This window comes from Labrus bergylta, chromosome 14 (assembly GCF_963930695.1).
Source record: "Labrus bergylta chromosome 14, fLabBer1.1, whole genome shotgun sequence".
Classification (NCBI taxonomy): domain Eukaryota; kingdom Metazoa; phylum Chordata; class Actinopteri; order Labriformes; family Labridae; genus Labrus; species Labrus bergylta.
In genome coordinates this window covers 10064893-10082118 of record NC_089208.1, presented here as the reverse complement: position 1 = coordinate 10082118, position 17226 = coordinate 10064893, and the positions used below count along the sequence as shown (strand labels likewise).

General features: G+C 39.5%; 1 protein-coding gene across 3 annotated transcripts in view; it reads right to left on the bottom strand.

Moving 5' to 3' along the window:
* The window catches only part of LOC109981461 (roundabout homolog 2), an 86398-nt gene that overhangs the window by 66765 nt on the left and 2407 nt on the right, over positions 1-17226 (bottom strand). For all 3 annotated transcript variants that reach the window (XM_065963120.1, XM_065963121.1, XM_065963122.1), the window contains exon 2: positions 15071-15397. In XM_065963120.1, the coding sequence (XP_065819192.1) occupies positions 15071-15397 (327 nt within the window). The remainder of the gene's footprint in view (positions 1-15070; positions 15398-17226) is intronic.

Below are 17226 nucleotides of genomic sequence, written 5' to 3'. Positions count from 1 at the left end.
TTGTGGGGAGACAGCCAGAGGCCCTAAGGAGGAGAAACAGAAAGGCGGGGGGTAGGAGGGAGGGGTGAGGAGGAAAGGCTGAAGGGGGAAGAGTAGAGGGAGTGAGGGCTGAAGGGTGCAGAACAACAGACGGGAATTGTGAGGAAAGTGAAAAAAAAGAACTGAGGTACAATATTTGGGGAAGGAAAAAAAAAAATGTGATGAGTGGGGATTTTCACCATAGCAGAGAAAGGGAAATAACACAGAGGCAATCAGAGAAAATGGAGGAATAATATCCCAGCGCTGCATAATCTCTGCAGATTCCAGCATTATGCATAATCTCCACAGGTTCGACAATACACCATGTGCCCTAATTCCGAGCCAATTATAAAGTGTGTGCTGTTTGGTTGGTTTAAATGTGTACATTAGTATGGATTGGATGAGGAGGGGCTTGAATTTAGGATTTGGCTCTGTGAGTAAGGGGAGTGTAGGGGGATTGTCTTCACAAGGGTGCAGACAGCTGGGGTCCCCATGCATGCAGCATTCCTCCCCTTAGCCTTCTCTATACTCTAATGCCCTTCACTGACCAGATTAAAGCCCAAATGACAAATGCACAAAGGCTGATAACATCTGTTCTGGAACACACTGTCCGTCCCTTCCCATGCTGAGCTCTGTTGGTCACTCCTCAGTTAAAGTCCCCATGCGGACAAACATCTGCAGCGAAGGACTAGTGCACATTAACTACTGGAGCATGAGACCAGGCTAACCCACTAACCACGAGAGTGTCATACCTTACACAGCAACACAAGAGCTTTATAAAAAGTGCTTTCTACATTGTTATCTTCTGTGTAATCCAAGGGATCTCACCTGTTATCGTCCAACTCGAATGTGTTGTCTGTCCAATAACAGTGACTAATTCGGAAGTGCAGTGTTGAGATTTGGCTACTGTATGGTTTTCCTCATGATACATGTGAATTTGGTTTCAGTGTTGCTGTTTTTGTAGTTTGGGTTATAAAGGTTTTCAGCGAGAAAAAAACATGAGAATAGTAAAGTGTATTGGGTGTTAGGAGCTACCAAATGCTGCTATTGTGAAACATCCACTTAGGCGTGTTGTGTCTGCTTCACAGTTGCTCTCAGTTCAGCCTTTGATAACCCTTTTCCTGCTGGAAAAACACTGGTGGTGAAAAATGTCTTTGGCAGAGAAATGTTCCACTTGTACAACAAAATGCAATTACACGGCATGCCATGCTTCTTTGTGAACTAGTGTAAAGTGTCTCAAAGTATGAAGTTAAGCCTGTATCGGCCCTGTAGCCTGCTACATGTGCTTCCTGTCACTTTTTATTCAGATAATGGAATTTTAAAGCTACTGTGAAGGACTTAAGAGTCCTCAGCATATGAGCAAATGCAGCATTATAGAGTAGCACTGCAAAGATTCCATGTTGAGGAAGGTAACGGATCAATATGAGCAACCCTGAAACTAAATGGGTTTAAATATTTCAACTGATGGATCACAGTTAATTTGTATTGAAGGAGATGTGTTTTGAATGTATGTGGACATGAGGCTATACTAGGGTAATGGTAATGAAGAAAGTGAGGTACTTATGGAGTAGAACATCAATGTGTGTATAAGTAACTGAGATCAAAACATTGTACATGGTCTAAGGACAGGAATGAAAAGACTATAGGCTCTTGTTGTTAAGACATGTACCGTATTTCATGGTGAGCAGTTAGTAGCTTATTCTTATCAGAAAGGTGATTTAGACCCTTAAACTACAGACATGCTGTTACTTCTCAGTTTTCAGACACAGCAGCTTGGTCTGCGGCCCTAAGCTTCACAAAATGAAAACCATGATACCACTCTAGCATTAGTCTGACACAAACAGGGCTCCTGGCAATTAGGCTGTGATAATTAAGCGACATCCAGGTGGGATTTGAAGGCGAAGCTTTCATGTGAAGCTATGACTTTTGGACTTAAAATGATCAATAACACATGCTAATTGATGCAAAGCTATAGCAGTTTGGTTGGCTGTATGCATCAAAACTGCCCTTGCATAGTATTCCATCCAATTAATTGGTTTGGTTTATACATCAAAAATACTTGATTAGGTACATGCTAGAGCTGAGCGATTTGATTAAATATTTTTTTTATTTTATGGGATATGTATTGCAATTTTTCAACAACAACAAAAAACAGATAAATGCAGTTTATTTTTAGTTTGTAAAATTTTAATATTAAAATCAACCAATCTTACTTGTTATTATGAAGTGCTTAAAGTCATTTTCTGATTTCAAACTTATTGCCATTCTAATTCACCATATGCACATGAGTTCAAACAAAGTCAAATTCCTAGAACTTTTTTTTCCCACATGGGAGTAGAACTCCAGGACACCAGTCACCAGGATGGATTTCCATTGTTTGTTTGACCCATCCATTGTCCTTAAACTTTAGTCCAAGCAGCTGACGTCATCTGTATAATTTGTCACCTGACTTTCACAGTGCATCTCAGCAATAAGCTAGAGCAGTACCTTCAGAATTATATGTTGACACTTTGGGCCACTGAACAAACTCCAGTATGAAGTAGTTAGTTGTGAGAATGTACTGACTCCACGCTGTGGCTCTGAATCTGACACCCAGCCCACTCCTTTCATCGCAAAAGTAATCATTACATGCCTTGCACAAACAGACACATGTTGGATGGAATGGAATATTATTTGCTGCCTTGGTGCAATAACATCCTGTAAAAAAAGTGGCGAATGCATTGACACACTGGGGTGATGATTTGTTGGTCTAAAAGGTAGGCCACAGAAAGGTGCTCACTCTGACTTGTACAGAGCATTTATTTATGATCTATCCTTTTTACCCAGGTAAAAAGCATGAGAAAACACATGCCTGTGTATGGACTTTGCTGGTAGATAAAAGAAAGATACTACGTTCGGTGTGTTTCATGAATTAATCAAGCTTCCGGATACTCCTTTTTCCTTTTTACTCACTGAGGTGTATCCAGGGATGCCTGATGTCATCTTATTGCTGACCTTACCCCGACACTCTCCACCTTTTTGTGAATCGGAGGGCAGGATGGATAGAGTTGTTGACAAATTCTGGCCAAACTGATGGGATGGAGGTGAATGAAGAGGCGAAAGGAAGTCTGGATTGTGACACTTAGCAGTTCTAACAGCGCTTTGGCCTAGATTGGAGGAATGTTGGGAAGGGTACATGAATAATAAACCAGCTGCAGAGTCCCTCTGGCTGGATGGTGATGTTCTTCACTCTCATCACCCCAGCCAGATTGGAGACCACTGAAGGGGGTGGTTCAGCTTATTCATATAAGTGGAAATACACCATGAAAAGATGGGTCATTTGGACACAATAGCTAGCATCAAGAAATTGCTTAATATACTAGAAACGAATCAAGAAAAATACATTTTAATACTACATGCTTGTGACTGTAGCAAAGTCCCTGGGTATGTTCCTTTTTCAGTAGTAAAACATCTGCCTGAAGATGCCCTCCAAGTACCAAGACATTTCTTTGTGCAGAGATTGCACATCAATCACTGCACACGGGAACAATTATGAAGCATTATCATTTCGCTGAGAGACACATGAGTTGGCTTAGTCATACTCAGATGCACACAATCACACAGGAATAACAGGCCCTCATAACGCGCACACACATTCAAGTATGAACCCATGGGTACTCTTGGAATCAGTTTGAATATTACAAATGTGTTTTTTCCTGTTTTTTTCTGCGACTGTGGTCCCTTCCAAATATTGATAACTGAGTTTATATGACAGTCGTGGAACATAGCTGGCTGTAGCTCTCTGGAAACACAAGGCAACACCCAGCTGCAGCTCCCACAGATGACAGCAGCAATAAGTTACAGCTGTATCAGTAATAGTGTGAAGGCCTCATTCAAGGTCTGCTAATGGAGTAGCTTAAGCCAGCGCCAACTCATCTTAAAGGAGATGTATGGTCATATTTCAATTTCAAATGTTGAAACACAACTGCATTAAATTATAACTCATAATATGATGTGTATGGCTTCACAATATACAACCTTGAAAGGCAGACAGCAGCTTGCAATGAATCATTTTGTGATCCGTCATATGGAAGACGGATTGTGTCGTATTGTGTTTGCGGAGTCCGAGCACAAACATGTAGACTGAATATAAAACCATCCAATGTGGCTTTAGAGCGTTAGCAAATATAAGATATATGAAAGAAATATCTGGATTCATTTCATCCACACAGTCTACTCTTGGGCTAGTGCTACAAAGGTATGGCAACTCAAGGCTACTTTGACAGCAAACATATTTTTTCCCACTGTACGGAAAAAAAACTGTCTGTCAGATAGGGACAGAGAAACTGGCAGCTGCACCCTTTTGCTGGAGGAATTTCAATCTGTAGGCAGGCCACCTTAGGCAGACAGAAATATTTGGTTTATTCATTACAGGGCTCCTCAGTCACAGGCTGTCACAGGTGCATGGAAGCAGCTTGACCCTGAATGACCTCTACCAGAGTTTCGCTGGTGACTTCCTAAACACAACCGCTGTAACACTAATGGATGGAAGTGACTGCTGCTGTCTTTAGAGGGAGTACAACCTAGTCTATCATCAGCCATGCATCCTCGAAACGAGTTGAACGATTTACTGTGCTCGCTGTCCATCATTTCATCATAAACAAGGATTACAGAATTTGTTATGCATTTTTTTGGGGAAGGATTTCCAAAAAAAAAAACAGCCCTTTACTTGATGATGCATTAAATTAAAAGGATATCTGCAAAGATTTAATCCTTTATTCGAGGGCAAATGGAAGAAATCAAACCAGCTGAGTACAGCATTAAGCCAAATGATATCATTTAATCATAGTTTTGCTTCAATAGACCAGTTTCTGTTTGCTAAGCACTCTTTTTGTCAAGGAAAAATGCTGGCCAACAAATATATTTTGTCATAATTTTCCTTGAACAATTTGATGGGGGGAGAGATTTAATGGTGTATTATTGAACTTACATTTAATATTTGATAAGGGCATTTCTCAACGGAGGTAAGTAGAAACATATAAAAGGATGTAATGGCAAACAGAAATAAATGACGTAAAAGGCAATTTCTTAATAAAGCAAATACTCATTTAATGCGATGTCCCACTGGTTCTTAGGATGATGTTACTACCTGAAATCATTTCCCAGTTATGATGTACACTCAGTGTCCTCTTAATTTGGAACACTCATTAATCTAATGCAACACAGCAGCACTGCCGTAACCTTTGTTCATTATTATGAAAATCACAACGTTTTCTTCATTTTAGATGTGTTTCTTATGTTTTAAAACCCATTGTTTATTAAATGACTAGATGTTTTTTTTGAATGCATCAGAATGTACAGACTCATAAAGTTGCTGGTAATAGTGAAAACAAACTTAAACATTCAAAATCAACATTCAAAAACTTGGGAGTATGTTTCTTGTAATGACACATTTACACTAAAAAGCATAATCTCAAATTAAATCTTTTTGCTTTAATCATACATCCAGCTGCTTCTTGCCACAAAAAAATACAACAACCTTTAACACAGTAAACCCAGTAGGTTTGCGTCTTCACACCAGACATATGTTTCTTCCAACCAACTGTAAGAAAGTGCACTAGAGCTCTTAAAGGTGTTTGCATGGTCCAATTAACACCAGATGCTAGCCCTTAGCTAACTTACCAAACATCATACTGCACAGACCTCCAAGGAGAGAGCATGGTCCAGTTAGCACCAGATGCTAGCCCCTTATCTCACTGTCTTCAGCCCAAAAAAAAAAAAAAAAAAAAAAAACATGAATAAATTCCGCTTGCCTGGCCTGGACACTTCTATATTTGGACTGTTTTGAGCATAGGACCAACTTAAACGAAGAAATACAAATATCTTATATAGTTCAAAGGCTGCTTTTGGAAGCAATGACATGTATGTATGTACAAAATGAAAATAAACATTTGGGTTCTATGACTCTGACTGGAGTGAAAACACAGATGGAAATAAATCAAACATGAATGTTATTATTTACTATTTGACATCATGTGTGACCTCACTGTGGTTAAAATCCCATTGTCCTCAGTTCAAACAACTCCAACCTTAAACACAAGTTTGTCGTGACAGAGGCAAAAGAAAGTTGGCAAGAGAAAATGCAAGCAGGCTAAAATGATCATCAATCATGAATATTCAAATCCTATCACATTATAGCATGGCAAATATGCTAAAAATTCAAAATGCTAACAATTAAAAAAATGAATCCATCTCCAATCCTCTCTTTTAAAGGCCACAATGACATATAGGACATGGTTTGAGCTTAGACACATTAGATTTGTGTGATTCATGTCTAAGACTATTCAGCATTGGCTGTGTATCTGATGTGTCTGAGTTGACTATAACTGAGGGCTCTGAGCGCTCTAAGTTGGAAAAAGTTAAACTCTGAGCAGACAGAAGCTCTTGGGAACAGCAGCGTTTTCTCTTCTGCCTGATCTCTGAAGAGCTGGAGGGGTTTCTTTCACAACAGCATGGTCAAGAACAGAAATTGAGAGAAAAGCTAGTAGTGCTTATTACTGACCGCTCAGAGCTTCATTTCAGATGATTAAACGGACAAAACTGGCCCCGACATAAACAGTAAACTTCAAACTTAAAGGAACATTAGAGGGGCACTTAAGCCTTTGGGTAGATTTTTCTAAAGTTTTTTTTTTAGTTACTGCTTTGGTTTTTGATTGCCTTAATGCAGCTGATAGAGTTATACTTGGCTTTCTGGCACACCACAAATTGATAGCGGATCATTTAGCCTCTGTATTTCAGCAACATGCTAAATATTGCTTGGGGTGCTTTGGTTATAACTGCCTCTCTTAACATGAGCTGTAATAGTTTATATTTGGTATTACACATGCAATATATATTAATAATATCTTATACTGAGTGGTACTCCACTTTTTAAGATATTTTAGTGTGCTTGTTTATGAGTATATATTTTTTTTACATCTGGGAAACTAGATTTTTAAATTTCATTAGTCTATAGAGTCTGGGTATAGTGGTCTTTGCTTAATGATATCTTGTGATAATCATTTAACTTGAAGCAATCAATTTGAAAATTTAATTAATCTATATTCATTTGAAGATGACTGCTATCTGTGAAGACATAATATTGAGTAAAAGATGAGTAAATAAACTTAGACCTATTCATCTCAGTAGCAAAAAAAAAGACCAGTTCCGACGAGCTTGATTCAGAAAACCCGGCACTCTGTGGCGGATTAACGAGAGCAAGGCAGAGGAAGGCAAACAGGGGATAAGCACACAGGAAGGCTGTTGGACTGGCAACAGATGGTGCAATGTGGCCAACCTATCTACTCACAGAAAACATTGACAATCTGCCTGGGAACACACAGGGCTGGCAGGCGCTTACTTTGGATGTTGTCAATGGGTACGAATGAAATGCCTGATTGATGGCACCTTGCCACTTTCCAAAACACCAGAGAGTATCTCCCAGTGGAAACCCTACTGAACCTTACTGTAAGTGTTGTTCTACATTTTCAGAATCTCAAAACTAGCACTAAGTAGGTACTTAATAATATTAAGGGCTAACAATAACCCCATTTCTGGTATCACTGCTAAAATCCCACCCAGAACTCCGGCCTGGATCTAGTGGAAGCTTTCTAATCCACTACCCACATGGTGTTTGCCATTCGTAAAGCTCAAATATGGAGGTGGGGATAAATGATGCCTTCCACTTTGGAAGAGAACACTGTTTCATGCCTGGAGAAAGCAAGGCTTTGACTCTTAAATTATGCAAATTAGGCTACAGTTCTCTTTGCAGTCTTCAGCGTTGAGTGGCTCAAAGGAATGCCCATCATTGAAGAGAACAGTGACAACAAAGCAGATAAGGAGGATGAAGATGATTTCTCAACAGGGAAGCGACACTACACAGGCTGAGGTCACATTTAGACTAACTTTCTAGTTTCCTTCATGGCCCAAATTGAAAAATATCACCGTTCCAAAGTGCATTTGCCCTGTTCAGGCTGATGTATAAGGAATGAATTATCAATGTTGACCAGTTTTTATTACAAAACACAATTCAATGTATAAGAGACAATCCTATATTTGAGTCTTTAAAAAAAAAAAAGACTTAACATTGGCGTCACTATCCCTTCTCTTGCTCACTTTGTATTCATGTTATAATTAAGTACCAAACAGTCCTTCACATTCAAAAAATGTGTAGAATCCTGTTGATTCTAAGAAACTTACAATAGAGGTTTCTCAACCCAATTTCACTAAAGCGGATAGGGAGTGCATCTTTCCAGAGATCACAATTTACAGATACATTTCTCAGTGCTACAGGACTCTTGCATGCAATTATTCTGTTTGTTTTGATCGAAACAAATGTGTGAAAATGAACAAGAGGAAACAGTCTCATGATGCCAATAACAGATTCAATGCATGCAATTTGTGAAACAGATAGATATACTGATTTTCTTTTTAATTTCAACAACTGCAATTAGTTAACACAATTAACAAAATAATTAGCCACTCACTAACATTCTTCCCGATTCATTCAATGTTACGATTTCATAGCAGACACTTTTGCCCAAAATGACATCTTAGAGTAAGTACAACTTTCAGTGAAAATAATTTGATCGTGTGTTTGTAGGGCAACAGGATCAAAAGAGTGATACAACTTTTCTAGTAGAATCTCAACATCTTAATTTCAGTTGTCAGAGCCTTGTTAAGGATGAGTCCACTGTCATTTCCAAAGACAAAACTAAACCAAAACAAACATTTGGAGAAAAAAAAAACTAATATTATGAACCCTTTAACATCTATGCTAATACTTTTCTTTTTTTTACTTGCCATGCTGATATGTCTCAATCTATGTATGTTGGTCTGTGACATCTTAACTAACCTATTACATGGTTTGCAGTGACTAAATTCATGTTTCCAAGATGATAAATCTTTATGAGCGACTCTCGTATATTTTTCTTTCCAATGAAAACTGTTTTCAGGTAGCCTATGCTGTAAATTATCTCAACATTTGCTTGTTGGATCCATACGACATGTTATACAGATATCCATCTTGTGCCATCACCTTACATTTAATTTGTCCAGCACTATATGACTGCATATCCGCATATATGCTAACATAATTGGACCTTTCATGATTTTCAACCTCATCCCTATCTGACCATGTTATGTATTGTGTGAAAAGTGCCTGCAGTAGTTGTTCCCTGTCTTATGGTTGCCTGGAAAAACTACAAACTAGGCTATTTCCCTTTAGATGTAGAACAAATCTAGCCAATTAACAGCAAAAATTGACCCAAAATGTGAATGTAAAAGATTTAATAATTAAGCATTCATTCATCATGTTTAGCTGTATGGTGTTAAGTTGAAGAAATTGTGTGGAGCACACATGAAAATACATTCTTACAAATGTAGCTATTGCTAGCATGACTTTGCTAGCAGGGCAATTGGCTTTCTTAACTAGTATAGCAAACACTGAGGAGTAAAACACTTTATTTAATTTACTAATGACCATCAACACTGATTACATATTCAGAAAAAGGGGGCTAAACTTCATTTTGACTGTGAATATGGTACAATTATATTTTCAAAACTGTCTTTGTGGGCTTATTAGCATTTTGATGTCAGTATTTAGCTAAAAGCACTGCTATGAATATGTACAGGGAGCCAGGAGCAGCTTGCAAGGCTGTAGACTAAGTTTTATTTGTCACTGAGATTTCTGCCATCAACCCTAACATCCACCCCAGTCTTACATCTGGAGTATACGGCTCTAACTCAAAATGGCTACTTCCTTTAGCATGGAAAGCATTAGTAGCTTGACGGAAAAATTGAAAATGAGCTTTTTAGAAAGACTCATTTTGTCAGATGTTGTCTCTGAATCAACTACTGTACCTCAAATAATTAATCTTCACCTTTTTTTACCCCATTTTTCCTAAAATTCTAAATGCACATTTCACTAAGGACACCAATGTGGACTCTAGCTACATCTAGCTATGTGGCTGTTTGTGACTAAGAGAATTAATTGATGATTGTCAAGCTGAGCGACTTTGCCTCTAATTCATGTAGCACAGCCAAGCAGCGGGGGCTCATCTTGCTCTTGAGTTTTGCACTAATGAACACCCTTGCATCCACTGCCCCTCCACCCACACCTCCCTTCAACACATCACGGTTTTTTGTCTTTCTGTCTCTTCTTAATAGTTGGAGAGAGCTGTTCTAATTCCATCAACAGCCACTCGGCCTGATGATTAGTGCCAGTCCACTGGTGGCCTGGAGGTCGCACAGTTGTTTGTTAACGTCGCCTGTGAAGTAGTACTCAGCTGCAGGATAAACAGGCTGAGGATGTGAAAAGCTGGCTCTGCAGTCAGCCATGTTTGATTGCACACTCTGACAGCAGGTGACAGTTGATTATTAAAATCACATACTTGGATTTGAGAAACAAGCGACACGCTGCAACAGTACGAGAAACACAATGAGGCTTGTTCGCCAAGCCAAAATACAAAAACCTCCTAATAATAAACAGACATGGCCTCATTTCTGTGCGAAATAGCTGATGTTATCAATTGTGTCAAATATGCACCCAACAAGAAGGAGCAGGAAATAGAATTTCAACAAGGGGGAAAGATGTGTGCCCTGGTCTATCAGCTGACACAGAACATGTTCCCTACTGGCCCAGGATCAAATTTGCTTCTCTACAGTGTCTTCCTTTTAGCTTTTTTTATTTCCAGACTGGGAAAAAACATGGTGCAAAACTCTTATCTAGGATTAGTTTTTAAGTTAAGCAAAATGTGTGTTCAGTGTAAACCCACTTCCCCCATGCTGTAAGATACTTGCAGTACGCTGCAAGATTTAGCAAAGATCAAATAACCATGCAGATGGATAAAAAATATGTTAATACTGTCTTTACGGACTTCATAATGTTTTGAAGTGAGCCTAAAGCGAGATGATTAAACCCAAGAAGAACAAACATCGCTGTAAGACAGAATCTCCAAAAAGGGGGAAAAAAAGCTTCAAGTATTTTTAAAATGTGTTTGCAGCAAATAGAAAAATAAGAGAGGATGTTAAAAAAAGGAACAAGGTAAACGTAATTTTTTTCTTCAGACTGAATGTTTTTCTTTTTTGTTTTTTGGCATATTCAGCTTTTTCAACTTTAAGAGATCAATACCAACACAGAAAAATAGCCTTAATATCTATTGATTCTCTGTCATGAGCTCTATTGTACAGCATTCATGGATAAATGACTGTGTAGAACAAAGTGTTTCTTGGTAAGGTTCGGTTCATTTTTACTTTAAAAGAAAAACAATTGTCAGGAGGTAAATTATTTGTTTTTGCAGGGCTGCCAGCTGTAGAGTTGTCTGGCATATCTAAATCATTTACATATTTTAATCTTCGCTCCCATCTTAAGCAGTTGAAGTGTTTTTTACATCACATGGAATGGATGACACCGCCTCAAATTTCACTCAGACTGAAGCTCATAAAATGCACGGCGTACCACCGAAAATGAGCTTGAACAGCACAAATGTACCGCGGGGAGCAGCAACCCTTTGGTTAGTGGAATTTTCTAAGCCACTGGTTGAGACACAATGCTGCAGCCCATTAGAACATTTTAAGGATGTGTGTGGACTCTGAAGAAGCGGACCATTTTGAGCCAGGCTCACTGTCAGAGAATCCCCACAGCACTTTCATCTACCCGCTCGCTCCCACCCGCAGCATCGCATGACAACTTTGGCTGCAGCAATACTGGCAGGATCCTGCAGCCCCTGGAGGAGTCATGCGATTATGCATCCCTGTAGCCATGATATTCTGAATTTCACAAAGAAGACTAAAGGCTGGATTTTATGTGAGAGACGCTCCAGAAAAATAACAACCTTTCGACACTGGCTGCACAAAGAGAGACAACAGGGAACTAAATTTGTTAGTGAGTGTTATTTTAACCAGCAAACAAAGCTGAAGTAACTTTATCTGTGGGCAAAGTGGTGACATACATATCTTGATATAGCTTGTACAAGGCAATAACCTTGAAGAATATAAGGGGTTAGAATAAGAAAATAATATGCAAAGGCCAACAAAGTCAGCTTTAAAGGAGATTGACAAAGAGCAACAAAATCTCCAAGGCACTTGACATAAGGAGTACCTTAGAAACGAGACTATTTAGACTGCGTGGCTCAGTTGGTCATATACCAGCCGAGGAAAACAGAGACGTATTGAAGTATGAAGTGCACTCCAAAGAGTGAACACTGGTACCTGAGGAAGATTCATATGTCAGTAACACACATAATTCATGAAGAAAAGAGGCTCTAAGAAAATAAACTATGATGCTACAATACATCATTCAACAATAAAAGAATATCATTCAATACATATGACAGATTTGAGGAAACATTTAAGCTGCTTTGAAGCATATATTAAAGCATATTCCATACGTACTTCCTGATAGACAGACGTATCTCTGTAGGTTATGCTAAAATCTGTTTGGCCTGTTATTAAAATGTGACTAACCTACCCTATACTGCTTACACATAAGAGAGCGAGTATCTCTCTTCTAACAGTAAATAAAGTGTTTTGTAGTAAATAATTGCTGCTCCTTCACTTACAATGAATATGACAAATTGCTCCGAAAATGAATTCAGTATTCCAGTTTGAGCTGCAGACACAAAATGAGCTTTATTGTATTTAAGTAGAACCACGAAATCCCCACAAAATCCTTCTGACACAGTTATTGTGTTCATAAAGTCGGACTGTATTCAGTCAAGGGAATCAGTGGAGCGGCTGTAACATTTGTCTCTTGACACTGTAACGACAGTTTTGGGTCTCTAGATTCTTCATGAGAGAGAGAATTATTCACTATCTCCAAATATAACTGGACTGTTTAATATGAGCAGTGTAAATGTGAGGTGTAAATTCTTATTACAGGGAGACTTGTTTAATGAACTGCAGTATGAAACACATCGTCGTCTTATTTTATAGGTACAAGTTTTGTACTGCAACATGGGCATACACTTTACACTTCTTATTGATAGGCAGACTTGTGTCCTCTCTTATGCTTGGCACCTTTAAAAGCATTTCCAGAACAATCCCACGTTATTGATTAGTGAGCAAGGAGGGGGAATCAGTACCAGTAAAAGAAGATAAAAGAAATAAAAGGGTCTAATGTGGAAAAGGCAATGAGACGAAGAGAGGATGTGGGGAAGAAAAAACTCAGAATGTCTCGACTAAGTTACCATTAGGGATGAAGACTCGTGTCTCACTTTGTGTGGTTAAAGAAGTGCAGACACCAGTTTCAGTATCAGAAATGCCAACAAAAACATCTATAATGAGGTTCCTGTATTTGCAAGGTTGCTGGTATGTGTATAAATCCAATACACAGGCCCTCAAATAGTCAACTTGCTTAAAGGTGCTCTATGTAGTTTTGGTAGAGAAACGTGAAAGTTTTAGAAATGTACAGATTCTGTGGTATATGTCTATAACTCTATACACAAACTTTCCTTAGACAAGAATTTGGTCCCTGGAACACTGTTTGAAAATAAAATTATACGCAAGAAGTTATGGTGGGGGGCCCGCAACAGTGAAACCGTAACTGTCCTGGTAGCTTTTGAGCTCCAAACTGTGTTCCAGGGACCCATTTTTTATTTGAGTAAAGTTTGTATATTTACTTCAGAAAATATAGCATAGCATTGTTTCACTTCTCCAACTTTCAAATTTCACTACCAAAACTCCACAGTGCACCTTTAACCAAAAACACTTTTTTTTTTTACCATCTCCCCCAAACCATAACTGGCAAAGCTACTGTATACCATGCCATGCTTCCACTGTGGCTGATCCTGTAAAGAACTTTTTTAGAGCAGCTAAGAACTGATTTCAAGTTTCACAAAAATAAATAGGATGTGAAGGCAGAAGGTGTAAAGTTACTCAGAGATAATATGGAATGTCAGCATTTTGAGAACATCGTGCAGTGGAAATACCCAGCAGTATAATGGAGAGGAGTATTCAAATATTCAAACCTTCTTAGTCCAGGAGGAGCTCTGCTGCTGCCAAACAAGGTTAGTAATATCGGTCTGCAGCTAATATGAATATTTTTAATTCCACTGTAAAGAGAAAAGCACTCAGTGGCAGTCGATACAAAGGTTCACATCAATATTGGATAGGAGGAAAAAGATGATATCAGAAGTCAATAAAAATGATTTCTCTTTAAAGCCATACACATTATCAAGAGTGGGAGAAAATCTGCACAAGTCAAAGCAGATCACTGATATTAGGTTCTAATTTATGATTTCAAATAGGACTCAAATTTGTTCATGTTTCTGAAATCCTTGGTTGTTTTGTGAATTTTAGATCAAATTGCGTGAAAATACCTCATATTTTTGTTTGTGTACAAAATCTCTGCGGGAGTGAGAAAAGCAGAGCGGCGAGTGTTTTGTGTGTGCACGCGTGTATCTCCATGTGTGCGTCCGAGCGTGTGTGCATCTTGTTCATGGCAAGAAATCAGCTCAGTTTAGCACATAATGGAAATGCGAATAGCCCAGAGCGCCTCTCTCCCACACAGGGAGAGAACTGGCTGGGAGCAGGCTGCATCTTTCCAAATCCAAACAGTGAAAGGGGAGTCAGCTAGGTTAAAATCCTGCCCCCTCTTCCTCTCCCTCCCTGGAGCCATTCACAGCTCAGCCCTTACATTACTCAAGCAGGTCATCCAAACAGGTCTCACTAGCAGTCTGAAAAAACATATTCACACACATAATGCACACACATGGCTAAGCGTACACACATGCACAGAGACACACTTGTAGGTTCAGTGGAGAGGTTACGGTGCTCATATTATGACAGATGACACCTTAAATGTGGCTCCCTAAGCAAAAGAGGCCCAAAATGTTATGCTTAATTTAACATTATATCTACCTTTTCAGATTGAACATTAACACGTTTTCACATGTTCACACACTCCACAAAAGGTTAGCAACCCCAATACCGCTGCATAATAATTCTTCCATTTCACTGTCATGCAACACTGAGATTCCTTTGACCAGAGCTTTACCTTTCTACCCAGAGGTATGCGATGAAAGTCAAGACTTACATGCAACTTCAAGAGACGCATTCCGGCTTACGGCCTCCCCTAGATAGTTTCGGGCCATGCACACATAGCTGCCGTCGTCGGGTTTGCTCCTGCGTCCGTGGACGATGCGTAGGAAGAAGAGGGAGCCGCTGGGCAGCAGCATGCGGTGGGAGCGGGGGTTGTCGCGGTCCGTCTCCACGCGCTCCCCGTCCTTGTACCATTCCACCGTAGGGGTCGGGCGGCCCTCTGCCTTGCAGTTGAGAGTGGCTGGTTCCCCTTTGGACACAATGAGGTCAGAGGGGTGCTCCACGATGCGGGGAGGGGAGTCTTCCTGGCGTAGACGAGACCCTGGAGAGGAAGAGGAGTAAAATAAAACCCCCATTAAAGAAATAGCAATAATAATTACAATCATTAATAATGCATTTTAATTTCGCTGCAGCATCGACAGCAGCATGTTTGGGAGGAATGCATTATTTAGTGAGAAACTGAAGGCAAATAAAATGCAACCTACGGAAACACACAATTAGTCAACAGAAATTGAAAGTGCAGAGCAAAACCAGCAAGTGTCAGCAAAAGAAGCGGCTGATTATGGAACAACTGTGAAATACTGTAAGATAACAGACACTATAAGAAATTGAAGAAGTGGTCCCACAAACACTGCTTTCTCTTCTTTTAGTAATGTAGAGATAGACGCACATTTGCAGACGAGATTGGTAAAACAAAACAGAGCATAATTGCATTACAGTCCTTGGACGTAAAGTTGATTAGTGTCAGGTTCTTCCTGGCTGCTGCACGGCTTTCGCTGTGTTACTACACTCTGGCTCACATATTTACTTTCACAGACAGGAGCTGAGGAGTCATTACATCTCATTAGCTTTTTCATTAACACGTTCCATCAAACACTGACATCATCAAATATGTTGTCTCAGTGGGTGTAGAACAGTGACTGCTACATTAGATTTTTCACTTTGTACCGTATTAGCGGAGCTGTGCAAAGTTTGCGATTCCTTACCGTGCCCAGAAGGTGCCTTATTTTGTAAACATGGGGAATATTTAGTTTTCAAAGTCCAGCAAATAATTGATTGCCTTTTAAAGACTAGAAATGAGCAGTTAACAACCAGATGCCGCTATATCTTTCCATTGATTTGGCTGTAGGAACAACTTAGCTTAATTTAAAAAGGTATTTCCTAAATCAAACCTCTGAATGACACCCAGGGATGACCCAGATGTTGTGTCACAGTGTTTGTTTACAGACATGTCAGCATCAGGTCTCTTATCTATTTCATGGTGTATGAGCACATTATAATGTCTGTGTTAAAAGGTCTTCCACTTCCAAGCCGCGTGTGTGTGTGTGCATGCCAACAAACCCAGAGTGTGACTTTGGAGTGAAACCAACCTTTTTTTTTTTTTGTCTCTGTCATGAGGTAAAAAGAAACGAATAAGAAATAAATAAATGAAAATGATGTTACACGGGTCTCTTGTGTTTTTTGCTTCAGATGGTGACAAATCATGCAAATTGCAAAGGCAGCCGTGATGATTGGCTGCTACATAGCAACCGAAATAAAGCTGTGAATGTGAGCAAAATTGATGTGACAGTCTATAATGTTAAGAGGTTTGTTGACAAAAGCATTCCATTAGCTGGCGCCAACAAAACCAAACCCACGGTGATACAATTTGTTTTTTAGCATGCTTTTAAAACACTATACATGTGCCTCCTTATTAAGTGTGTGGATGGGCAAACAAACACACGTCTGGTGACTTCTTTTAATTGGTTGTCCCATTAGTCGGCCTCTGCTGTGGCTAATGTAGAGTTGGAGACTTGTGCTGTCTGACAATAGAATAGAAATGAGATGATTTAAGTTGTGGGCGGCTCAGCGGCTCTGTGGTCGGTACTGTCAGCTAAACAGCACGGAGGTCCTGCGGGGTCCTGTCAGTCTGTTAGCTCTGGACTGGCAACCCGTCCAGGGGGTTAGCTTCCTCTCTGTTCTATGTATGCTCCAGCAACCCATGACCCTGAATATGAATAAGCTGGGATAGAAAATAAATAGACGGAGGAATGTTTGGATGTGTCTTCTTGATTTCATGCTGGCATTTTTACAGCTGAATATTCCTATGAAGATACTTACAGATTTTATGAAAATGCAGCTGTCTTATTATAACGCTTCCTTACTAAGCCA